The 26,771-nt window shown below is 43.6% G+C and overlaps 1 protein-coding gene and 1 long non-coding RNA gene across 2 annotated transcripts; one reads left to right on the forward strand and one right to left on the reverse strand.

Annotated features, from left to right (window-relative positions):
* Window positions 1–9,938: 9,938 nt before the first annotated feature.
* Window positions 9,939–15,636, reverse strand: Marcks (myristoylated alanine rich protein kinase C substrate). Its single transcript, NM_001271090.3, has 2 exons — window positions 15,153–15,636; window positions 9,939–13,634 (listed from the first exon to the last, which is right to left on the reverse strand). The coding sequence occupies exons 1-2, from the start codon at window positions 15,252–15,254 to the stop codon at window positions 12,807–12,809; spliced, it is 930 nt and encodes a 309-aa protein (NP_001258019.2). The 5' UTR covers window positions 15,255–15,636; the 3' UTR covers window positions 9,939–12,806.
* Window positions 15,637–17,777: 2,141 nt separating this feature from the next.
* LOC120098996 (uncharacterized) lies at window positions 17,778–25,763 on the forward strand. The gene is made up of 3 exons (XR_005497830.2): window positions 17,778–17,906; window positions 23,516–23,642; window positions 25,391–25,763. It is a non-coding gene; the product is annotated as an uncharacterized LOC120098996 (long non-coding RNA).
* Window positions 25,764–26,771: the final 1,008 nt, after the last annotated feature.

Genomic DNA, 26,771 nt, shown 5'->3' on the forward strand with positions numbered 1-26,771 from the left:
ACACCCTATTTTAACCTACTTTTGGTGCCCCACTTAATCTTTGCCACTCCATTATTTCCAATTCTCACCTCCTATCACCATAGTCTATCTCTCCTCTTTGAAAAGGCCCTGTCCAAATTGCCATTCCCTAAGTTTCTGGTGTCTATGGATACTCCAGTGTAAACACATACATCCTAATAATCAAAGCTGGCATCCACACATGAGTGGGAACAGGAGGAGTTTGTCTGAGTGATGATTTCCAGTTCTGTCAACTGAAAAGCAAATTTAATTTTTGCTAACAGATGAATAATATTCCATTGCATACCATATTTTCATTTGTCAATTATTAATTCATGGACACGTACACTCCTTCCGCTTCCTAGCTATGGTGAATACAACAGTAATGAACATGGATGACCAAGTCTCTCTGTAGTGGGATGGAGACCAATGCTAGTTGGTTCTCGTCAACTTGACACAAACCTAAACATATTTTGGGGAAAAGGAATCTCAATTGATGGATCTCTCTCTCTCTCTCTCTCTCTCTCTCTCTCTCTCTCTCTCTCTCTCTCTCTCTCCTTCTCTCCTGACATGCTCCCCCCACCATGTATCTGTGTACAGTTGAAAAAAATCTCTAGCCAGCACAGACAGGAAGAACACAAAACATCTTTTTTTTTTTTTCAGAGCTGGGGACCGAACCCAGGGCCTTGTGCTCGCTAGGCAAGCGCTCTACCACTGAGCTAAATCCCCAACCCACAAAGCATCTTTTATTTGTTTTGTTTTGTTTTGTTCCGGAGCTGGGGACAGGGCCCAGCATCTTTTATTTCCAGATGATATTATTCTATACCTAAAAGATCTTAAATACTCTACCTGAAAACCACTGCAAATGATGAATGCATTCAGGAAAGTAGCAAGAGAATCAATTAACATGCAAAGATCAAAACCTTCCCTGTATACCAAAAACAAGCATAGAGGAAGAAATCAGGGAAATGATCCCATTCACAATTGCCTCAAAAAACATCTGAAGGGGTTGGGGATTTAGCTCAGTGGTAGAGCGCTTGCCTAGCAAGTGCAAGGCCCTGGGTTTGGTCCTCAGCTCCGGAAAAAAAAAAAATCTGAAAATAAATCTAATCAAGGACGTGAAAGACTTATATAATGAAAACCTTAAGACACTAAAGAAATAAACTGACAAAGATATCAGATGTCTTGGTTTTCTGTGATAAAGACCAGGACCAAAAGCAACTTGGAGAAGAACAGGTTGCTTTCCCTCTAAGATTTATAGTGTGTAGTAGGCAACTCCAGGCAGGAGCTCAGACAGGAACTGAAGTGGAGACCATGGAGGGAATACTGCTTACTTACATCTGTAGTTATCTAGCTTTGCTTGGGTCAAGTTGAAAAATAAATAAACTTTACCAAAACAGTGGACCTGTCATCAACTTGACACACTAATGCAATACTTTTAAACAATAACCTCTTCTTTCTTGTTTATTGTTATGATCTCATATTAAAATCAATATCATGCTATAAAACATTCCAAATTTTAAAAGTTCCACATTCTTTAAAGCTAAATATCTTTAAAATGTAAAAGGTCTCACGATTGTGGGCTACTGGAAAAAAATCACAGAAAGGTAAATATTTTCTTACTCCATGAAAGAAGAACCAGGGCGTAGTCACAATGAAAGAAAAAAAAAACCAACAATGTGAACAAATTTGGGAGATTCGTGATCTGAGCTCCAAAAGCCTTAGGCAGCTCACTTCTCCAACTTTACCATTTACTACGGTATATACACACAATACACACAGGCACACAGGAGGGGTCAGGGGGGAGAGAGAGAGAGAGAGAGAGAGAGAGAGAGAGAGAGAGAGAGAGAGGCTAGGTATGTTTAGGTTTGTGTCAAGTTGACAAGAACTAACTAGCACAGGACTCCATCCTACTGCAGAGAGACTTGGTCATCCATGTTCATTACTGTTGTATTCACAATAGCTAGGAAGGGGAGTGTATGTGCTCATTAGCTAATAATGAGAAGGGCAAAGTTCAACTGAGAATATGCAGTTGTCAGACTTACCTGTGAACAATCCTATGAAGCCATTTTCTTAATTAATGATTCATATTCAGGGCCCAGCTCATTGTGAGTGGTGCCATCCCTGGGCAAGTAGTCTTGGATGATATAAGAAAGCAGCCTGAGCAAACCAGTGGGAGCGAGCCAGTAAGCAGCACTCCTCCATGGTCTCTGAAGCACTTCCTGTCACAGGTTCCTAACTTAAATTCTTACCCTGACTTCCTAGGATGGTGGAGTATAATCTAGAAGCTAAAATAAACTTTTTCTTGCCAAAGTTGCTTTTCACTATGTTTTATTTCAGTTCTAGAAACCCTAAGACACTATCCTCGTCCCATTGCTCTACCAGAAACATCAAGTGCTATATTGAACAACTATAAAGATTCTTGACGTGTTCCTGATTTTAGTGGAAATTCTCCCAGCTCTTCTCTACAAATGACGTTGGCCTTGAGCTTGCTTTATATTGACTTTATTATTGTTACATATGTCCCATTTCCTTAAATTCTTCAGCACTTTTATCAGAAGTAAATTCATGACATTTTCTTTGACATTTTTTTGATTAACTATTTGGACTTTTTTATTATCTGTAACCTCTTGGGTTCATATGGAAGTTTTCCTTTCACTCTTCTCTGTAAAATTGGCTTAGCGGTCATACACTTCTGTAATTTTCAAGATGTATATGTATTTATATATGTATATATGTGTGTATATATATACATACATACATACATACATACACACATATGTATGTATGTATTCACAACAAATGTCATTCTATTTGGGGAAAGAGACCCTAGTTGGTATTGTATATTATATTTGTTTTAAATACATTTGCATTAGAGTTCTGGTACAATGTAATGGCTTGTGTTTTCATGTTAATTGTGTTGCCCCCAAAACATCTGTTTGCAGTGTCCTGAACGTAGGCTAAAGGAAGCCTACACACAGTTGCGTCTGCCTGAGGCTGAGGTGAAGAGTTTCAGATTAATTGCATTGAAAAAGGAAGTCTTAGAAACACCCATCATAGACTGTTCTCTGGATAAGACTCATGCCATTTAACCACACAGAGTAAGCTACACACAGTTGGCTTTGATTGGAAAATAAAGGTGCCAACATCCAATGGCTGGGCAGAAGGGCAGAGGTGTGACTTTTAGAATTCCCAGGCAAGAAACACAGAGGAGAAGGGACAAATTCTGCCATGAGGGAGGAATAGGACAAGGACCACACCATGAAAGAGCAAGGGAGTGAGACTGCCAAAATGTAGGTGCAAAGGGAAAGTGGCCCAATGGAGGGGCTGCCCAGAAGGAAACAGGGCAGCAAAGATAAAATATAGATTTAGAAAGTGTTAACTCAGGAATACTGTAGGGGAGTGTGTGCTAGCCTCGGGAAGGTTTGGAAGTGCTCAACCATTGAGCAAGTAAAAGCAACTCTTGTAAAGGAAAGCACTTAATTTAGTTTGACTTATAGTTCAGAGACATAGTTCATTCATAGTGCTGGGAAGCATGACAGTAGGCAGCCAGACATGGTAGCTCAGAGTTATCCAGATGGACAGGCAGCACGAAGAGAGAATGACTCTAGACCTGGCTTGAGCTTCTGAAATCTCAAAGCCTATCCCTAGTAACACACTCCCTCCAACAAGGTTGAACCTTCTAATAGTGCCACTCCCTATGAGTCTATGGGGGCCATTTTCATTCAAAGCACCATAGCAGGCATATAAAAAGATACTTTTGTACTGTTGTAACTCGATTAATATCTGGTTGTCTCAAAGACCTGATAGATGATACATGGTGATGGTTTGTGTATGCTTGGCCCAGGGAATGGTACTATTAGAAGGTGTGGCCCTGTTGGAGTAGGCGTGGCCTTCTTAGAGTAGGTATGTCATGTGGACATGGGTTTTAAGATCCTCATCATAGCTTCCTGGAAGCCAGTATTCTGCTAGTAGCCTTCAGATGAAGATGTAAAACTCTCAGCTCCTCCTGTACCATGCCTGCCTGGATGCCACCATGTTCCCATCCTGATGATAATGAACTAAACCTCTGAACCTGTAAGCAAGCTCAAATTAAATGCTATTCTTAGAGAAGCCGTGGCAGGACAAGATGGCAGGTGATGTTAAGATTCTGCTCTGTGTATCTACAGGTTGTTATTAATATTCTCAAGGGATGGATGGTATCGGGCTTTGTATGTTTAAGTGGGCAATTGTATCTTATCAATTGGGTAAAAAAAAATAAATGCTATTCTTATAAGAGTTACCTTGGTCATAGTGTCTGATCATAGCAGTAAAACCCTAAGACAAAAGTTGGTACCAGAAGTGGGGTGTTGATGTGATAGGCCTGACCATGCTGTTGTTTGAAAGAATGTGTATTTGGGGACCTTGGATTTGGAAAGCAGTGGAATCCTTTAAATGAGGCTTGTGGGCTATCATAGAAAGAATATGGAAGACTTTGTTACTGAGAGTGATTTAAATTGTGGTGACCTAGCCCAAGAGGTTTCAGTGGAGAATTTCAATATGTGGCCTAGAGACTGTTTTGGTGAAGAATGTAGCTACTTTTTGCTCTTATCTGAAGAGTCTACCTGAGGCTAAGGTGAAGAGTCTCAGATTAATTGCATTGATAAAGGAAGTCTTAGAAACACCCATCATAGACTTTGTTCTCTGGATAAGACTCATGCAATTTAACCAAACAGAGTAAGCTGAGAAAGGAAAAATATAAAATAATATGGTTCAAGTATCAAAAAGACACCAAGAAGTGAAATGGAGCTGAATCTTGTGTTCAAGGATATGAAATTGAATTAAGAGAGTAGTGTCCTTGGGACAAGATCCCACCCAGCTATATTTAGGTCCAGGCATGGTGGTACAAACCTTTAATCCCAGGAGATAAAGCCAAGCAGATCTCTGAGTTCAAAGCTAGGCCAGACCAGAGCAAATTCTAGGTGACTTAAATCCAGACTTGGTGGACTACACCTTCAATTCCAGTGCTTAAGAGACAGGCATGAAGATCTCTGAGTTCAACATCTGTCTACAGAGCAAGTTCTAAGACAGCCAAACTTAGGCAGTGAAGGAGTTGGAAAACAGAAAGCTAGTGATAATGTAATAGGACAAGAAGGAGGGAGGGTGTTCTAGCCCCAGCAAGCAGCAGAACTCAGAAGCTTTGGCCATGTGACTCTGGCTTTAGAGTCCAGAATAAAAGAGACTACTGGGACAATTGATGCTGGTTAGCTGGAGCTAAGAAATTAGTGGTGATTAAGAAGAGACTAGCATCACTGAGGTAAAATCTTCTGGAAAGTATTTTCTGGAAAACTGTATTCCAGGAATACCCAAGGCTGTACCTCATGCTGCAGCTGGACTTGGTAATGTGTAAGAGTCACCCAGGTGGTACTGGTTTTGAAGGCATGAAGGTGTCATGAAGAGCAGCTGAGGCTTGGCACCATGAGAGGCCATGGATGGCCATTGGTGAAGGTGCAGCCTCGGTTACAGTTTATGGTCCAGGACTGAAAGAGTCATACAAAGGACTTGAGGCTTGGCACCATGAAGAGAACCTCTGAGAGGCTATTGGTGAAGCCTAGTTGCAGCGGAAGAGCCCAGTGTATTGGAGATGCCAGTACCATGAGATCAAGAACAGCAGGAACAGTGGAGTGGATCAACCTGAGCTTAGAGTGCTAAAGAAGACAGAGGTGGAGAAGTGACACCAGCCCTGTGGAGGACCCCAGAAGATCATGTGTGGGTCCTTGTTGAAACAAGAAGCTGTAACACTGAGGTTGCCTTGGAGACCCCAAGATGTTCAAGAAGTCAAAGCTGTGGGCTGTCTGCTGAGGAAAGCTGCTAACAGGGAGTGGGTCCAGCCCAGGAGAAAGAAGTTTGTTGCAGTCAACACAGATGAAAAAGGAGTTGGAGATGTGAAGACCACTTTACCATCAGACATGGAGATGCAGAGTTTGGAGTTTGCCCAGCTGGTTTCCTCGTTTGCTTTGGGGATTACAGTTAAATGATTAGACGAATTTCAGAAAAGACTTTGAACTTTGGACTTTTAACATTGTCAAGACTGCTATAGGTTATGGGGACTTTTGATATTGGACTAAATGTATTTTGCATTATGCTATGATTAGGTATGTCCCACATAGACTTATATGTTTAAACAAGCCTGTGGGGCCAGGGAGTGGAATGTAATGGATGGTTTGTATATGCTTGGCCCAGGGAGTAGCACTATTAGAAGGTATGGCCCTGTTGAAGTAGCTGTGTCACTGTGAGCTTGGGCTTTAAAGACCCTCATCCTAGCTGCCTGGAAGTGAGTATTCTGCTAGCAGCCTTCAGATGAAGATGTAAAAACTCTCAGCTCCTCCTGCACCATGCCTGCCTGGATGCTGCCGTGCTCCCATCTTGATGATAATGAACCTGTAAGCAGCCCCAAGTAAATACTGTCCTCATAAGAGTTGGAAGAAGAAGAGGAGGAAGAGGAGGGGGAGGGGGAGGTGGGGGAGGGGGAGGAGGAAAAGGAGGAGGAGGCCAGAAGACAACTTGCAGGAGTCAATTGCCAGATGACTCAAAATCCTTCTTAAATTACCTATTGTCCCCATCCAATGTTTGACACTTCGTTAAAAACATTAAAACAATTTACTCCAGTTGTTATTTATTTAGAAAGAAATGTTATCTCCTGGTCAGTTGATCTTAACCTTCCCAAAGTTTTTCACACAACACTCTAAGCTAATCCTGACACAGGAGACACCGGGTTTCTGGAATATTCTTAGTCTTTTTGAACACTGCCAATGTCTGTGACCCACTATTCATACTGAACCTTTTAACATATTGCCAAATCAGCATTACTATTTCTTGACCAACATACTCCATTTAAAATATGCTGCCTCAGAGTACACATGGACAGACCCATGGCTCCAGCTGCATATGTAGCAGAGGATGGCCTTGTTGTGCACCAATAGGAGAAGCCCTTGGTCCTGACAAGGCTGCCCCGCCCCTCAGTATAAGGGAATATCAGGGCCAGAAGGGGGGTGGCTGGAGAGGGGGAACATCCTCATAGATGAAGGGGGAGGGTGGATGGGATAGGGGGTTTATGGATTGGAAAGAGGGAAAGGGAATAACATTTGAAATGTAAATAAAAAATATCCAATAAAAAGAAGAGAGAAAACCAGTATGCTGCCTCACCGTATCCAACATATATGAGGCCTGTGATTGCTCCCAGGGCTTGTACACTTCATTTTTCTTAGTATATACAAGAAGGCGTTATGTTGATGAATTTGGGTAACATTTAAATATAATTACATTATAGTTATTAAAGGGTAAGAAAAATGTCATGTATATCATTTATCTGAAATTATACCATAAAAGACTTCTCCACATTGAACACCAAAAAATTAATTAAAATACATAAACCAAAAGATAAGGCTATGCTAATTTTATGCATAAATCTCCCTCAGTTCCTGCAAGTGACTAAGTATACTCAAATTCCTTATAGAAAACAGAGTAGCACCTGTATATAATCACACACACTCACACACACACAGGCTGATGAAATCTTTTCCATATTACTTGTAGTACCTGGTACAGTGTAAGTGCTTTGTTACACTGCATTTTTTAAGGAGTACAGAAAGATGTCCACAGATGCTATATACATAAACATTTTCCAAATTATTTTAAGTCCTGTTTGTTGAGTCTGTGTACGTAGAGCCCTTGTATACCAAGGTTAACCTCTTTTTTGGCAAAAGAAACAAGAGGAACAGGAAACCTTAAATTCTCCAGATTAGCCCATCATCTCTGCCCTTCTAAGGTACTTTCTAATACCGTCCACGGAACCTTTGAGAATTGCTTAGATCTGGAAATTAAAATTGAGTGTACTTAGATTTTATTATCTACAGGAAGTGAGGGGTACTTTGTTTCACATTGGCACATCTGGGCGACTGGATTCCGTTTTTGGAGAAATGAGCTGAGGGAGAGCCATGTGAGGAAGAGTAGGGAGTCTTTAAAGGAGTAAAAACCCAATTCCTTGGCATTCCTGAATTCCACCCTGAGTGTAGAGAGTTCTAGGATACCTTGCCACCAGAAAGCATTGGTGAGACTTGTGCTTTCTTGAATGCGCTCAACGCGGTCCAGTATTGCTAAGCACAATGATGTAGACAACACATAAGGTGCCTCAGTAACCGAATCTTTCAACAGAATCCTTCAGCCTAAAATTGTTTTCTCTAGAGATGATTTTACTTCGTTTTCCTCCTTGTATGTCCAGAAGCATACCGCGCCATTTTGCTGTGGTATTTCAACTCCATTTACCCTCTCAAGGACAGAAACAAAATGATTACATGGTATTCTCATATTGTGGTGTTTGAAGGCTGCTATCGCTGTAATGTGGCGTTAGAACCTATAATTAACTCCAAATTCCACAGAGTGCTAGCTGTCTTGCTTTTGAGCATGGGGGTCAATAAGTATGTGTAAAAGAGTGGCTCTTCACATTTCAAATACAGGGTCATGAAGTTCAGAGTGTGAGTACTTCTCCAAAATGAAAGTTAAGATATGCAAATGAGTCAGCAGAGGCGGGGCATGCCTTTAACCACGCCCCTTTGAGTTAGGGGAATCTGAATTTAAGCTTAGCCTGGTCTACAGATTGGGTTCTAAGACAATCAGGGCTACACAGAGAAACCCTATCTTGAAAAATAAAAATCAAACCAAACCAAAATAACAACCACAAACAAAAGAGATATGCAATGAATTCTATTTGGGGAGGGGGGAGAGTCCTGAACTACTTACTAGATGCTTCTACAATCCTAAATATTTTTAAAGCTTCGTCATAGAAAAAGTGATCATCCAAAATAGTTTCCCAAATGATTCTAAGTCTTCCATTCAGGAGGAAAGCTGTTAGTTCATTAGGCAGCTCAAACCAGGAATTACCATTTGGATGACAAGAGCCCTAAGTATAAAAAACGAAATGTCTCCAAACTGTGTCCTGGGAAGAGGATTTCAAAAAGCCTTTTGGGGATGAATTAATCATAGACGAAAATTGCTCCAATTCTGCCCTGACCTCCCTACAACTAAAACAAAACAAAATTCGCAAACTTATGCAGCTGTGAAGGCCGATTTTATGATTCATGCTTCTCCTGTAACTAGAGTAAAGGTGAACTGGAAGGAAAGAGGTAAACCCATTGGTTTTAATCAATTATGCCCTTATTTCATACTTTAATATCCACACGGTCTCTTTCCCTCTCATTTTCAGAATGGCATTCTTGAGCAAAATCTGCAACTCAAATCCCCAGGTAGAGCTGGAAGGTTTGAGGATTTGTTCGCTACACCTTGCTTTGAAAACCATTGCCTGGCTGGGAAGCAGAGAAGGGAAAATGGTCAATTTATCGTGATTCTTTTTAAAAGGTGGAATATGAAAGGGGGTAACATTTGAAATGTAAATAGCCAATAAAAAGTGGAATGTAACAGCTCACATATTTAGCTGATGTTTAGCATGCGCACAGTACAGTTATATTGAATTATGTACTCTCCACTCCAACCAACTCCTAAAGGATCTACTTAGAGATCAGCTGTGCTTGGTGGCACACTACTGTGGTAGGAGTAGCACAGGCAGGAGGGTTGCCAGGTCAAGACTAACCTGAATGATACCATGAGCCTGTCTCAGGGAACTAAACTAACACAAGAGTTCAGAAAGCATTGTGCCCCAACTTCTCAACCTGATCCCCACGGCTCAGTTTGTATCCATTTGTATCCAGTCAGAAAAAAATCATGAATGGTTTGCTAAGTTTTGCCTTAGCCAATAACTCAAGTGAGTAAGGTTTCACATCCTTAGTACACTCTCAGGCACGTCTCTAGATCCTCCATTGAGTGATAGTATCGACTTTAACACTTATTTTTCTCGAAAACTTGAATGAAAAAGTAAAATCTGTAAAACATCCTACTTTAGCAGGCTCGATTATATCAACTGGTAAAACTTTATTTTACAAGAAATAGGAATTGGACCAAATGCTTTTTATAATCCAGATAAGTGTTCATAACCACAGCAAATGTCACTGTACACACTGCCAATACAGACTTAATAACACGATTCTGAACTGTACAAGAGTTATTTATTTTCCTTAATCTCAAAGCTATTTTTAGTAGTACAAAAAAGCCATATTAACATTTTTTTTCCATTAGAAAACAACAGGATGTACAAAACTTTGGATGAAAAGTATGTCAAATTGCATTTAGCCATTTGGAGGAAAATCCACCACTCCATCAGTACCACCCAAAGTGTTTTTAGGCAGTGATTAAAATCAAAATAATGCATCTTAATAAATCTCAGCTGTTAAAAGAACAAACCTAGCAATATAGAATACTTTTCTACACAGTATTTTTAACTACTCAGTTCAGGAGTTATTTTTTTTTTCTTTTTTAAAAACCCATTTCAGTTGAGTGCTACTACATACCAGGCACCATATTTGGCCAACTAGGGGTTTTCGAACAAGTTGGTTAAAGTGGGAAAGACCCACAAATCAGTCCTTTGGTTACCAGGTTTGACTTTAATCTTCCAAGAACTCAAGAAACTCAGGATCAAGTTTACTCTTTCAAATGTTACTTGGTATCATTAGCAGGGAGACTGTTTAGAAAGGAAAGGAACCATTAGTTCTGATCCATTATTTCAATTAGGGAGCATTATCCAAAAGCTAATGCTGTTATTCTTAATATGATGGAATATTGAGAGGCCACCACAGATGTGGCTCAACTTTACCCTGAACTCCACCCGGCACTCTGCTCAAATCACAACAGGTGGACTATTTTGCATTTAATAAAGCAATAGTTAAAAAAAGAATCAGTTTAGGGTCCAGTAAAAAAAATCCAGTTATAAGCTGGAAAATAAGCAGAAAGTAAACTAGTAAGGATTAATATATAAAGGATTATCTTTTCATTTGAGTAACAAGATGCTAACACTTTGATTCAAAAGAAAAAAAAAAAAGGTCGAAGCTATGCTAATGGTCCAAAACTAACAATATGTCCATTGAACACCATTACTTCCTTATGGAAACCTGTCCGTAAAGTATAGCACATTTCGACAATAATTTGGAAGTGAGCCAAACGCTAAGGCTTATACCATATAAACCATCAACATTTAAACATGTTTGGCCATCTTTTCATGACTTATGTGCAGTCTGAACTCAACACTCTTGCTTCTGGACCTGCAATGACAAGAAAACAGTTTATGAAATAGTCTTAGGGTCCAGCCACTTCTGTCTTAAGTGGCTTAATTTGGCATGCTACATAACTACAGTAAAAGTAATTTTCAGTTTTAAATGCAAATTAAAAGCAGATAAATGATAACAATCGACACAGTATAAGATCTTCCCACATATGTAATTTGACACTGATTATGAATTCCAGAGCTTGAAAACTTCTTATCAAAAACCACAGCCAAATGTACTTTTGATGGCATGCAAGGCCTCCCTAAAAGTTAACCTAAGACCTAGAAGTCAGCCTCAGAACATAAAAAAACACAACAAATTTGTACATTTTATTCACATTTATTTTTTGCTTTTAGTGTGCTCACAGAAAATTAGAACACCTTAAGCAGGAGTTGAATAGCAATGTTTGTAAGCAACGTTACATTCCAGCTCTATGTCAAATTGGTCAAAGATCCTCCAGTATTTACAAAACACGAGAGACGAGGTGCTACGCAAAACCACTGCATCTGAAGATTTGTTTTTCCTTTATTCTCAAAGACAACTGGAAAAGAAAGCATTGTCTGCTGTAATCAAAAAAAAAAAAAAAAAAAGAAAAAAGAAAAAAAAAAACATACCACAGTATAAACAGTAACCATTCCACGTATCACAGCTTGGTTGGGTTTAAAATTTGTGTTTAAAAGGTCCAAGATGACTGCAGTTTTACAAAAAGATGGGCAGGGTGGAGACTTGCAAACTTCATGTGCTTCTGAAGGATATCAAGATTTGTTTTTATACAATAATCACAGTTAAAAACACCCTGCTGGTAATACATAATTACACTTTATTAAGGTCATAAACCAGCAATAAACAATAAAGCCTATACAACTTGTAGTTCTACATAATTACTGACTGGTACAGCTAACATGAGATAAGCAGGAAGTTCCTATGGTTTAGATGAACTCCTAAGACTATGATTTTTTTTTTTTAAATCTGGGTATTGGTGTTTTTAATTCTTTTCTTTTTCCTTCTTATTCAAAACGTGTAGTGTTGTAAACCTGCCTCACAAAATACATCGTAATAACTTTCTTTAAAAAAAAAAAAAAGGAAAGAAGGAAACCCCTAAGCCTTTACACCGTCGTTTTTAGTGGCATATTATCTTGGCAATGTTATGCACTGTTTCAATTTCCCATAGTGGCCCCTATCACTTCATTTGATATTCCTTTTTGACCCACCCATCTCCTTCATATATGGGTACGTCCATAGATTTGACAAAGAAAGTTTACATTTTTTTAATAAAGATGCAAAGTATGCAAAAAACATTAATACTGATGCAAAAAAAAAAGAGTAAAAGTAAAGAAAAAAAAAACAAAAACAAAAACAAAAGAAGGCAGAGGAAGCTGTCTAAACCGTCCTCGGCCTGTCGGAATGGTGGTAACAATGATTTGAGATGGGATCTGTGGGGAAGGGGGCTTTAAAAGAAAACAAAATTTGCTGCTTTAAAAAAAAAATGTAAAATTAAAAAAAAAATCTTTAAAATCAATCCCTGGTTGTAGACAAGTTCTCCAAAACCAGTACCTGGCACCACTCCAACAAACAAACTTGGGGGGAAAAGTTCTTGAATTACAAGAGGGCGCCCGGAGCTTACTCGGCCACCGGCGCGGGGGGCGCCTCCGGACTGCACTCGGGCTGCGGCTCCGGTGACGCGGAGGGAGCTGCGGACGCCGCGGGCTCGTCGGTGGCGGCGGGCGCCTCCTGCTCGGGCCCCGCAGCGGAGGGCGCGTCATCTGCGGTGGCGCCCGGCGCGGGCTCCTCGGCCTTCTCCCCCACGGCCTCCGACGGCTCCTCGGCCCTTGGCTCTTCCGCCGCGGGCTGCTCAGGCTGCTCCGGCTGCTCCGGCTCCGCCGCCTCGGCCTCCCGGGACTCTCCGCCCTCCGCGCCCTCGGCGCCCGCCCCGCCCGCCTGCTCCCCCGGGGCCGCGGCCGCGTCGCCGCCGGCTGCAGCTGCGGCCTCGTCCTTGGCGCCGTCGGCGGTCGCGCCTTCCGCCTCAGCGCCCTCGCCGGCCTCCTTCTTGCTCTTCTTGAAGGAGAAGCCGCTCAGCTTGAAGGACTTCTTGAAGGAAAAGCGCTTCTTTTTTTTTTTCGGGGTCTCGCTGCTGGGAGACGGCGCGGCCCCGTCCTCCGCCTTGGGGGACGACGTGGAGGAGGCAGACGCGCCCTCGGTCTCCGCGGAGGGGGAGCCGGGCTCGGCGGGCTCGGCCTCCGCAGCCTCCTTGTCGGCCGTGGCGGCGCCCGACTCGGGGGCCGCGGCTGCCTCATCCTTATCGGCCGCGGCGGGGGTCGCGGCGCCGCCGCTCGCAGGCTCCTCCTTGTCGGCGGCCGGGGCGCTGCCGTTGGCCTGCAGCTCCTCCTTGGCGCCCGGCTCGGCGGCGGCGGGCGACGCGTCCCCGTTCACTTTTACGTGGCCATTCTCCTACGGGGCAGGGAAAGAAAAAAGACCGGAGCGTCACTCGGAGTGGCCGACAGTGCCGTCCCCGCCCACCCCGGGCCAGCTTAGGAAGGGACCCGGCCGCTCGACCGCACGTGCCCGGCGGCCGGGGAGTGGACAGAAGTCGCCCACATTCCGAGGCCTTCGGATGGGAGCCCATGCTCTGCATCAGGCTACCCTTCCCTCCGCCTCCAGCAACTCGAGCTCTCGGGGCTGCGCATCCCCGGATGGCGCCGGCAGGGGGCGCTGCTCCTCCACCGCGCGGAGCGGAGCGGGGCGCGGGCGGGCGGGCGCTCAGGGGCGGGGCCACCCCGCCCTGCCTAGCCGGGCCCTGCCCGCAGGCCGAGGCGCCCCCGAGCCGGGGATCGCGCAGCCCGGGAGTCCGCAAACAAAGCTCAGGTGGCTGCCCCGGGTCGGCCTCTCCGAGGCTCGGCAACCAGCAGCGCTGGGGAAAACCCATTATGTCTGAAGTCTGGCCTCTGCTCCCACGCCCACCTTCGCCCATAATTCTGCAAATCGGGGTGCGCCGGGACAGCTTCTTTTTGCATTTTTAACGGGCTTAAAGCCTCTAGACAGAGCACGTCTTGCCCCAGTAGGTTTAGAGCAGGCCTTTTTTTTTTCCTCCAGGAAAAGAGGCGTGGTGGGTGCCTGGTGTTTGGGAAGCAGCCACCCATGGCCGACCTCTTGAGCCCACCCAACCATGGCTCTCTGCCTGGGTCGCAGCAGCACTAGGGCAATTCTCGAGGGTGGCCGAGGTGCCATTCACAGGAACGGTCCAGACCAAAACACCAAAACTGCTCCCCTCTTGGTAGGCAGGAAAGGGTCTTCAAAAACCTACTGAGTATTCCCACCACACCAGGATAGCATTTAAAAAGTCATATGGGTGTGTAATTACACAGCTACCAAAGGGGGGGGGCATCGGAAAGGCACTTGGAAAAGCTGCCTGTCCAGCTCTAACCAGCCACCTTTCCAAGAAACCCGAGGCATACTGCCTCTGGATACAATAAGACAAGCCTTCTCTCTCTGCTTGGCTTTCTCCACCGCCATCCACGTTGGCTCCCCCCTTCCTACCCACATACACACACGCGCGCGCACACACACAACCACACCAGAAATCTCAAAGACGACCCAATCTCGACAATAAATACGTGAGCCACCCAAACACTGCTGTGGCCCCAAATGCAAATGCAACCTGGAGGGGCGTTGGGGGGGGTGTGCATCTAACTAGTCACGTTCAGCCAATTTCCAAACCACGCCATTTTAGGCGATTTATCACTCTTCCTCCGGTCTACTCAAGAATTCGCCAGGATCCTTAGGAACCACTCCTTTGGTTCTTATGAAAAATTGACAATTTAGGCTATCGTTACCCATTCAACTTTCAGACTAGGATCTGGCCACGCTCCCCTCCCCGGAATGCATCTCGGGCGCGACCAGAGGGAAGGCGAGGCGTCCAGATTAGAGAAAGACACCCAAGAAATGCCCAGAACCACAGGTAGAATTTACCTGCCCATTTGCTTTGGAAGGCGACGAGGCCACAGCCGCCTCCCCGGGCCTCTCAGCGGCGGCTTCTCCCTTCGCTGCGGTCTTGGAGAACTGTGCACCCATGCTGGCTTCTTCAACAAAGAAACTCAACAGATCCAAGAGAGGAAACAAAGAGCCTTGGGTTGGTGTAACGACGGGGCGAGCAGCAGCAGCGGCGGCAGCAGCAACAGCGGCGGCGGCACACACACCGGAGGGAGGGGGTGGGGGTGACGAGGAGGACAGAAGAGACCCGATTAAATACACTCCGGATAAAAAATTTTTAGTCGAAGAGATCAAAAAGCAGCAGCGCAGGAAGGAGGGAAAAAGGTGGAAAAGTCGAGCACAAAAAAGGAGCCCAAGTGTAGTTTTTTAAAAAAAGAAGTAATAAAAAAAAATCCCAGATTTGTAGCCGCACTGTAGACAAGAGGAAAATGGAGAAATCTCCCTGGTTGCTAATAAGATGCGGGGTCCAACGCCCAAGTGCACAGATGAATGGGCTCGCGGGCGCTGACGCGGCCCCCGCGCGCGCTGGCCAATCCGCGCGCCGCACACAAAGCAGGAGGCGGGGCCTGCGCTCCGGGCGAACAATGGAGCCGCGCTTTGCAAACGGTTTGAAAAATCAGCCTCAGACCGAGAATTAATGTCCTCCAAATAAATAAATCAATTAAAAATTACGTGCTTCTCGTCTCCCTCGGCCAGAAAATAATAATGCATTTCTTGATTGGCTTGCTTTGTTTGGAATTAATTAACACGGGAGGGGGTACTTATGGATGGGGGCGGAGAAAGCCTTAACTTGACTCGCATTGACTCTTGCTGGTCTATATCCGCGTCTGTCTCTAGCCACTCTCTCCCCTCCCCCATCTTCTCTGTGTGTTTACGTGTATAAGTGTGTACGCGAGTGTTAAAGACAATGGATAGGATTTGTGTGCTAGCAGCTTTTTTTTTCCCTCCGCGTTTCATAAGGGTTTCACAGTGCGCAAGGATTTTGGGGGTTTTGTTTGTTTTTTTCTTTCTTTAAACTGCTGCAATTGGTAAATCGTCCCACACTGAAAGGTATTTAAACCACGAAGATCGAATTTCACCTAGCGAGATCTCCAGTTGGAATTAGGTCTGTAGGCCAGATGTGGGAAATGCAAAAGCAGCAAACAGCCTAAGCCATGCTTCTTCCTTTCTCCCAGAGGCGTGAAATAAAATATTTTAAAAATGTTCCTTGGAGCGCTTCAAATCGCGTCTCTCCGGCTATTCCAATTAGCGATCACTTTTCTAAAAAACACAGTGAGGACCATTTGCAGAAGATCGAAACTCGCTAGCATGTTACCGCTGTATGAAACGACATAATTAATTTCCCTCTGTGGTAAAACGAGACGGAGCCTTGAGTGTACGAATCCATATTTACAGTTGGGAGACAGCTACTCTCGTCGACATGAGTTGTTTTCCCAGCTTGCTGCCAACAGCGGAGGGACTCTCATTTTGAACTTGTCCGTGCACAGCATCAAGTGTGCTCCAGGAAGAGAGGCAGCAGCGAGGAAAGTCTACTGAGTCCTAGTCTCAGAAGAAATCGCCTGCACTGTTGAGAGACAGCAAGAAAATCCCTGGAGACTCCACGTCTAACCCAGGCTAAGGCTCTACAGCGGTGTGTAGGATATCTCTCTCGTTCACTACAACCCTTACCACCAGACGCTTTTAGTGTGTGAGAGAGCAGGCGTTGATTTAATGTATCTGGAAGGGAGAAGGGATAGAGGACGCAACTTAATACACATTCATCTACCACCCATATTTTCGCTCATGAGAAAATCCAAACCATCTTTCGGCGTTTGCATTTAATGACTGTGCAACGTGAACGATGGAGGCGAGAATCAGTCGAGGGAATGGTTCGTTTCTCTCGGTGTTGGCTCGGAATGGTCAAACAGTTTTATTTTCTGTTCATTGTAGGGAAATAGGTCACACTTTGAGTGAAAAGGACAGTTGGTTCAAGCCAATAACCCTTTGTTCAAGTGCTGTTTGACAGTCACTGAGCAGAACATCGTTGCGTCAAGTTTCATCTCCTGACTGTCCAGTACCTTTAGATACATTATTCAATCCCGAAGTCATATTCCACAGAGCAACTGGAAGGAACATTTCGTCGAAATGCATCTTGCCAACCAACGTGTTAGCACCCGTAAGGAAGCCTGCTGGCCTGGCCCGAGAACCCAGCAGCCAGGATGGACGCGAATCCCTCATTAGCAGTTCCAACTTGAAAAGCCAACTGGGCTGATCCAATACCACCATCCAGGAGATTCCCAAAAGCTCAAAAGGCAATCTGTGCACCCACCCCCACGGGAACCTTGCCCCTTCCTCTGCGTCTCCCTCCGGTTTTAAATTGGTGTGATTGCTAGTTCGCTTTCGGATTTTTTCTCCCAGACATTCGGGGGCTGCTTTTATAGCTCCTTTGTTAACAGGCTGTCGTGCAGCTTTCCCCCCCTTTTCTTTCTCCGATGCCTATTTGCCTGGTATCGGCTCGTCTCCGGGGCAACCGCGGGGAAGATTCGGAGCCCGAGGCGCCGGGAGGGGGAAGGGGCGGAGCCCGGCGGTGTGGGGGCGGGGAGGGGCGCGAGGGGAGGGGTGCAGGGAGTGGGTCAGGAGGAGACCCCAGGACCCACGCCGAGCAGATGGCCGTGTCGAGGCGGAGCCCATGAGCGTCAGGGGAGCGGGGGAGCCAATCCCTCCCTGCAGCAGCGCGGGAGCGAGCCAACGAGAGTAAACACGCGGGCTGTCCCCCTGTGGTCCCTATTTTGCAGCTGAAGACGTGATTTCCTTTGGTTAAGGAAACGCATCGCCAGTGTGGTTGGAAAGCTGGTGGTCCCCGGGAGAGCGGGTGGAGAGGCGGGTTTGGGCCGAGCTCTGAAGTCTCCCTCTCCCCTTCCTCCCTTCCCACCCAGACTCAAGCACCCCCTAAGCCTGGCGGGGGGTGGAAGAGGCGGGTGGATGGGAGAGAGCGGGGCGGGGCTGGGAAAAGGGAAGAGATTGACTCTTGCTATGAACCATAAGGAATGCTAGCAAACTAGTGGAGCTGCTGGTCTTTATGTGCTAGAGTTCCCCCAACAGTTTGGTGGTCTCCCCGTGGAGTTAAGGATTTCGGGGGTGGGGGGAGAATCCAGATGCATTTACATAAGTGAGATTAAAGAATCCAGGACATTAAAAATAGGAAAGTAGAGCCTGGAGCCAACTCGACAGGGGGGAAAAGAGACTTTTATTCTCCATTTGCGCTCTTTATGGAGGGATGTGGTGTGTACAAGCAGACAGTCTTAGTATGCAATCCAGGCTGGCCTCCAACCTTTTGCAGCCCAGGCTGCTCTAGAACTCATGCTCCACAGGGTCAACTTCTTTTTTTTTTTTTTTTTTGTTGTTGTTGTTGTTGTTGTTGTTCTTTTTTTCGGAGCTGGGGACCGAACCCAGGGCTTTGCGCTTCCTAGGTAAGCGCTCTACCACTGAGCTAAATCCCCAGCCCCCAGGGTCAACTTCTTAACTGCTGGCCACTAACAGGGGCGTGCCATTACTGCCTGTGGAACAATAGGTAAAGGGTGCTTGCCCTCAAGTTTGAAAACTTAAGTTCCATCATCCCAAGACCCAGATGGTGTGTAGACAGCACCAATTCCAGAAAAGGTTCCCTGACCTTAATATGCACTGAGGGGACATACCCTCACTGCTGGCATACACTGCAAGAAAAATTAAATGTAACACGATGTAATAATTCGTACACAGTCTTCCTTAAGGGTAAAATCGAGTGTGTTTAAGAGGTCTCAAAGTTATTTTTCCATAAAGCATTAGCATCTAAACTTTAGAGATCATTGTACAATACCTTGAGGGTACGCTTTATGTGAGAACCTTGCCCTGTAGGACAAGAAAGACAAAGACAGTCCCTGATCTCTGGGTGCTTACATTCAGCCAATCAATCTATTGAGCTTGAAGTCTCTCATTTGCCAGGGGAAGACATGAGGCAACCAATAAGGAAGAAGCAGCAAACCTCAGTACTTCCAACATGGCGAAAGGGAATCGTCACAAACACGTAAAAATGTGAGGTTAAATCGCTATGCTGCGAGGGAGAACCCAAGGCGTGCTAAGAAAGTATAATACAGACAGAAGAGTTAAAGAGCCTTCCGAATGTGGCATTGAAGTGGATGCCTAAAGAGGAAACAGGATTGAGCTAGGGAAAGAGGCAAAGAGAGAGATGCAGAGGTGCGAATAACCCCTGAGGAGAGGGGAGAGAAGAGTTTGTGGTAAGAGATGGATGGGAGGTGCACACCGATGCATCTAAGATGCACCACAGCAGAAATCAGAGGTCAGGATGGTTTAAAATGTCAGTGTAAGAAGAGCACTGTCCCTGCCAGCACGAGTTCAAATTCTAAACACTAAAAAGTCAGCCCAGGTGCTCCAGTAAGCCCAGTGCGGGGGGGGGGGGGGGGGGGATCTCAGGGACTTCCTGGCTGCCAGCCTAGCTCCGGGTTTAGTGAGAGAGTAATAGGCACCTGATTATAGAGAGAATATCTTGTGCATTGTATGGATATACCACCGTCAATTAAAAAGCCTCTGGTTTAGGCAGGAAATGGGTGGCGGGACCCCTGGGAGGCAGGAAGAATTCTGGGATAGGGCCAGGTGCTGGAGATTCACCTGGGAAGATTGGAAGTGAGGGGACACAGTGTACCTGAGCTCAGGAAACCAGCCCTATGGGAGAATGTAGATTAGAATACATGAGTTATGTTTAGTTATGATCTAATCAGAAAAGAGCTTAGCATTATGGCCAAGGTATTTGTAAATATATTTTGAGTCTGAGTCTTATTTCTGGGAATAGGGGGCTGGGAGGAAGAACCAGGCCCAACTTCTATATCTGATAACTCCTCTGAGATTTACTCATTTATGCACATGAGCATGGGCCTTCTGTATACCAGTGCATATACCACACTCACCCATGTATACAGCACTACACACGCACACGTGTACACACACACACACACACTTGTTTATAAAAGCATGGGATAGTAAGAATTCTAAGTGCAAATATTTTCAGAATCCAGGTCATAAGAATATGCAACAGATAGCAGGTAGGGTCCAAAAATCATGCTGAGTGACTTCTACTATAAAAGGATGAGCAGAAGAAGAGAGACCAAAGGAGACTGAAAAGAAACTCTGCCAAATGCTAGAGGTAATCAAGTAAAAGAAAGATAGACATTATTGTGTTTTTCCTTTTCTTTTTCCAAATGAAGCCTTACTCTGTAGTCCAGGCTGTCCTCGAACTCACTGTGTAGGTCAATGTGTCCTTGTGTTCTCAGCAATCTTCTTACCTCTGCTTGAAATGCTGGAATCACAGGCATAAACTACCATATCCAAACTTCTAGAACAGTTTTTGGAGTATGCTGAGAAAGGACGTGTGTTTAGTGTAAATGGAATACACTGTTTTTTTTTTTTTTTAACGCTTGATAGAGCAAAGAGTTCAGAGGGACAGGGCAAATTTTGTTTGTTGCCTTGAATAAAGATATTAGAGCATGTTTGATGGACTGGAAATGATTTCAGAAGAAAGGAAAATGTTATAAAGACAAGGGAGGAAAGACCGTGGACGGGGCTGAGGAGATGGCACAGTTGGTACAGTGCCAACCCAGAAAGGAAAAACCAGTGTTCAGATCTCTAGTGCTCATGTAAATTCCCTGCACACATCTCTTCCTCAGTGCTGGGGGCAGGAAGGGAGAGAAAGGCGATCTCCTGTAACACATTGGCCAGTCTGTCTAGACAATCATAGATCTCCAGTTTCAGTGGGCAACACTGTTTCAAAAAAATAAGAGAGGGAACCGGTCAAGGAAGACAACGTCAACCTCTGATCTGCACATGCAGGCATACACCTATAGGAACATGTGCATTCCCCACGAATATGCACCCTGCAAAAATGGGCTAATGATATTCTTGAAAGGGTAAGAGGGGGAGAAGACATACATACATATGTATATTAAACTAAATGTATATCTTGTTGCGACTTGTTCACAAGAGTTCAAGCAGTCTTGAGCTCTTAGCCGAGGATACCCTTTAACTATTGATCCTTCTGCCTCACTCCCTACGTGCTGGGATCAAAGACATGCACCACTTTACCTGGCTAAGAAATTAATTGATTTTTTTTTAAAAGAAACTGGGTCATTTGAAGTACTCAGGAAAAGAGGGTAGACATTTCCTAGTGGAAAAAATGAGGAAAAACTCCCTTCTGGTGGTTTCTCTTTTCTCTGGATGTCAGGAGCTAAGAGTTAGGAGACTGGAGAGATTGGAAGTTTGGTTGTGTTTTAGCAGGTGCAGAAAGCGATTGGAAGGTGCCCTGTGATGTCCAAGCGCTTACCGGACCACCTTAGAGAATCAGTGAGTTTTCAGTTGAGTTGCACACAGCCTTTCTATCGCACACGAGTGTCAATCAACCTCCCAACCTACTCAAGCAAGGAACAGAAGGTGCACAAAATAAAGCACAGATGAAAACGGCATTGCTGTTACTGAGCTCAGCTTGGTTAGTTCTGTATGATTTTACACAGGTGTGTTGAAAGGCGGAAGGGAGGGACTCACTGTGTGCTCAGCAACCACAGTTGGAGCAAGCGTTCAGCTTGCCTTTTACCTTTAACTCCTTGGGATTGGACCATTATCTTCACTGTAGTGGGGAATTTTCTGTGTGTGTTTTTCCTTCCAGGCCCCAAGCTCCCAGAAATAACAACTCTGGGACTCAAATATACTTATAAATACCTAAGCCGTTTATCTGGGCATGTTCCCCAACTGTTTTATAGGTTAATTATCCTGTTATTCTATTCTAAGTTCTGCCACATGCCTGGTTACCTGGTCCTTAGTTACATGAGACCGTCTTCCTCTCTGTTTGGGGCATGGCTCTATCCCAGAATCCTTTCTGCCTACTGGATGCCCCACCTTCTATTCTGCTCTTTCCTATAGGCCATAGGTCTTTTTTATTGACACATAGGTTTTTTATTTTTAAATTGACACATGATGCCATCATCGGTACACAATAGATTTCATCTCACAGACAGATTTAGAACTGGTATTTGACAGGGAAGGAAATAGAACAGTGTGTTAACCATTGTTCATTGAGGGTTCCCTGGTTTCTCTTCTCTATTAAGAACCTGTAAGAGCTCAAGTAAGGTACTGTCACACAGTAAAATAGTAAAGGCACACAGTAGGAACTTTATTGGGCTTTAAAACTGGTGTGAAACTTGCACCTCTCTAATTTTATGGTTTGCTGCAGTGTAACATACTCACAGCCCATGTCACTCATGGAAGAGTCCTACAGTTAGGAAATTCAGAATAGTGGCTTATCTGATCTGAAGAAGCAGGGGCTAGGAGGTCTACAAGAATAAAGTTAGTCAGGCAGGGGTAGCACATGACTTTAATCCCAACACTCAGGAGGCAGAAGAAGGAAAATCTCTGAGTTTGAGGCCAGCCTGGTCTATAGGGTGACTTCTAGGTCAGGCAGGGCTAAAACAGAGAGACCTTGTCTCAAAAACAGAACAAAAACAAACAAAAAGAATAAGGTTTCTGGGGGCTGGGGATTTAGCTCAGTGGTAGAGCGCTTACCTAGGAAGCGCAAGGCCCTGGGTTCGGTCCCCAGCTCCGAAAAAAAGAACCAAAAAAAAAAAAAAAAAAAAAAAAAAAGAATAAGGTTTCTGGAACTTTGGATCGCCTTCATATATATATATATATATATATATATATGTATATATATATATATATAATTTGGTACAAAACCACTGTAACCTCATGTCTGCTAAGAGCATACCAATTGAATTAGCAAGCTTATTTTATATCAGAAAAGATGAAAGGAGAATGGGGTGGATTTTAGACCAGTGGGAACAAGACCCAAGGAAAAATTTTAAACATTTCTCCAGAAAACTCTGGGATTTCCCTTCCCCAACCCCCATTGCCCTTGGTGGCAGAGCAAAGTGACTCATTGTATAGCCAAGCTCCTGTGATCTTATCACTGTACGGATCATCTTGGCCTTAAACGCCCAATGATCCTCCTGTCTCAGCTGACAGAATGCTGGACTCACAGAGTAAACTACCACACCTAACTGTATAGAAATTCTGAATCAAAGCCCAGACACAATAGCATCTCTTAGAATATGCTATACTGACTTTCTAGGAACCGGCCAGAAGTATTCCCTGCACGCCCTTGGAGAAAATGACTTGGAAGGGAAAGTAGGCACCGTTTCTCTTTCAACTTGTTTTCCTAGAAGAACAGTAGGCTGAATATTGATAAGCAATCTCCATTTTCACTAAAAGGATCAGGTTCCTCCTCTTACCAAGTTACCTAGATGTCTTTCCCATTGTTCTAATAGTGTACTCCAAGCTGGCTAGCCAAAATTCAAGGAACGAAGTTCACATGATTAAAAAAACAAAATAAAACAACAACAACAACAACAGGACTTGACTCTTCAACAGGAAACTATATGAACTGGGAAGCAGGTAATTTTTCAATGTTATGTTAAAGTTATAAATACTTTCAGATGTTAAAAGGGAAGTAAGGGCTGGAGAGATGGCTTGGAGGTTAAGAACCCTTGCTGTGCTAGCAGGTTTAATTCCCAGCATCTACATGGTGGCTCATAACTTTCTATAACTCCAGTTCCAAGGGATCTGACATCCTCCTCTGCTCTCCACACACACCAGGCATGTGCAAGAGTACTCAAATAAAAAAAATGAATAAATCCTTAAACCAAAACATAAATTAAATAAGTGACTAAAATTAGGTATTTAAGCTGTTAACGGCCTAGAAACTAAAGCATAACATTATATCAAACATTTTCTTATGATTTCGATTTATAATGCCATTTTTAAAAAGACATTTGTTACAATAAATACATTTTTCTTGCCTCCACCTAAGGGAGAAAGGGTTCAAACCTAGGACCTTGTACATTTTAGCAAGTACTCTCTACCAGTGAATTACATCTCTAACCCAATTAAAAAAAATTTAACTGTTAGTTGTAGTGATCCAAGTTTGTAATCCCAAGGAGGGTTAGGGAGGAGGAATATATATATATTCATAGCCAGCCAGTCCTAGATCAATCTAGGATTTCATAATGACTCTCAATTAAAAAAAAATTAATCTTCCCCTAATCAGAATCTCAGCAAGGTTCCCTTGTTTGGTGGACGTTTCATTGACTCAAACATTGTGTTAGATAGACATTATCACAGAACAATTGGTAAGACACCATCCTTCTTAGCTTTAGTTGTTAACTTCACACATACAAGAATTATCTGAAAAGGAAGTCTGATTTGAGGAATTGGCCTATTGGACATTGTGTTTATTGTTAATTGATATAGGAGGGTCCTGCCCACTGTGGGTGATACCATTCCCTAGGCAGGTGGTCTTGGGCTATTTAAGAAAGCTAGTTTAGCAAAGCTTAAGTCTTCCATTGAGCCTCTATTGTTCCTGCATGAGTTCCTGCTTGTTGCTGGCTTTGCTTGGTGATGGACTGTGGCCTAAATGTTTTAAGTCAAAATAATCTTTTCCTCCCTAAGTTATTTTAATCAGAGTATTCTATCACAGCAACAACAACAACAACAAAAGTAACCTAGGATACACTGACTTCCATGTGTTCGACAGATACTTTGGTTACACTATAGGTACAGTTTCGGTCCACTTCCCTCTGCTTTCAGTCAAGTCCTTGGTGTCTTAAACATGGATTCCTATGTGTTGTTTCTTGTCCCTTTGAAAAACCATTGATTGAGGTTTACAAGAATAAAAATAATTGAGTGGCAAGGAAGAGAATGGAATCCCCATAGTATGATTTCTTTGTCTTCAGGAAACCTCAGTGAGAGAGACCATGCCAAGTCACGGTTTTCTTTCTTGAACATTTCTGGTATTCTCTACCAACTTTGGAATAAAATTGAAGTCAAAATTCATGATGCTTATTGCCTAAATTACTTCCTGGGTCATCTATTCTCTCTCTAGAAAACTGTATCTTTCTTGTTCTGCTTCTGAAGTAACCCACCTTGTGTGTCTTCCAACGCTTTATCACATCCCACGGACTCCATTGATAGAGACTGTCTGGGTCACTGACCTATAAATTCTAACTCTTGCCTGTAGTTGATTTAAATTTCCCTTTAGCCAAAAACTGGAATTACAAGATTTTAATATTAACAGATCATTACTGAAATTCTGAAACCTTTAAGGAAGCCATATCTCCATCAGCTTTTCTCTCCTTTCTTTGCAGAAAGTGCAGCTTTTCAGGAGAGAGGCTTGACTTTGAACTCTCAACTTTTGAACTCTTCTTGGTCTGCTTGTCTGACTCCACTACAGCAACGGTAGCATTGCGTCGGCTGCATTTCATATCAAAATGTGTCTCTGAGAGGGAGACAAGAGGAAGTGATGGTTACCAGGAAGATGTTCCCTCCTCAGTTTGTCATTGAGACTAGTTTTCTCCTGAGTCAGAGCATCTTTTCCTTGTGATGTTTCCTCGTGCTAACAATTCACTTAGCAGCTTTCTCTGCTGCTGTTGCCTCTGTGTCTAAATGTCCTTCGGGCTTTGACCTTAAACTATACAGTGGCCAATAGTTAAATAAAACTAGATAGTAATTTCCCCTGAATGTGAATTCCTGTTCTTTAGCCAGAGGAGAAAAACAAGACTCCAAATCCTGCAAATTTTCTTCCACAATATTGACATTAAAAAAAGAAAGTAATAATTTGGGAATCTCCAATGATTGAAGAAAGAATCATTATACTTAAAATGTCACAATTTTTGACAATCATTTTCACTTTATCATCCTTTTACTAGAGCAGTCAAAGGATTCATTCAATTTGGTAGGTGGGGGGAGGGATTAAAAATTATTTCACATTATGCAAATATCTAGTTTAGGCAATAATTGTAGTTTAAATTTCTACTGAGAGTCCATCATTACTGAATATTTAGCTAATTTGAGAATATTTAATGAAACATCAAAGTGGGTTTTGTGATATTATGAAGATATTGACATAATTCTGAACATAGTGGGTGTCTACGCATATGAAGCTGAGAATGTTGATTCCCATTGACACTGAATCAGAACTCATGGAAACAAACAATTCTCCTTTGAAACTGTCACTTTTGGGCCGCCCATCAAACCAATGCGGATGATGGTCAAATCAAATCAAATCGAGAACTCTTTGCATCTTGTTTGTCCCTTGACATAACTGAGAGGTGGGTGCATCTGCTGAGTGACTAGCTCTGTCAGGTTGGTCTATGGGCATGTCTGCAGATAGCTTTTTGGTTGCTGGAGAGATCAACCTACTCTGGTCACCTGAGCTCTGTAACAAGAGTAGCTGAACACAGGCCTAGGATCAAGCTAGTAAACTCTGCTTTTCCTTCATGGTCTCTGCTTCAGCTCTTGCCTTCCGGTTCCCTTTGAGTTCTTCAGTGATGGGCTATAGCCAGGTAGTGAAATAAACACTTTGTTGCCCAAGTTGGTTTTGAAGTTTCTTGGGGCAACAGAAAACAAACTTGGACACAAACATGTAATTAACTCTGGGAGCCTCTTATATTTTTGTGCTGTTCCCAGGACTTTTTTTTTTTCTTGTTAAAAGGAAAAAGCAATTGTCTTGATACTTTATAGTTCTGT

The sequence above is a fragment of the Rattus norvegicus genome, chromosome 20 (genome assembly GCF_036323735.1).
Source record: "Rattus norvegicus strain BN/NHsdMcwi chromosome 20, GRCr8, whole genome shotgun sequence".
Taxonomy (NCBI): Eukaryota; Metazoa; Chordata; class Mammalia; order Rodentia; family Muridae; genus Rattus; species Rattus norvegicus.

Bases quoted from the DNA above. Each gene is read 5' to 3' on its own strand.
- Marcks (NM_001271090.3), bottom strand. From the start codon at position 15,254: ATGGGTGCACAGTTCTCCAAGACCGCAGCGAAGGGAGAAGCCGCCGCT. The intron at 13,635-15,152 runs GTAAATTCTACC...CCTGCCCCGTAG, and splicing joins CTTCCAAAGCAAATGGGCAG to GAGAATGGCCACGTAAAAGT.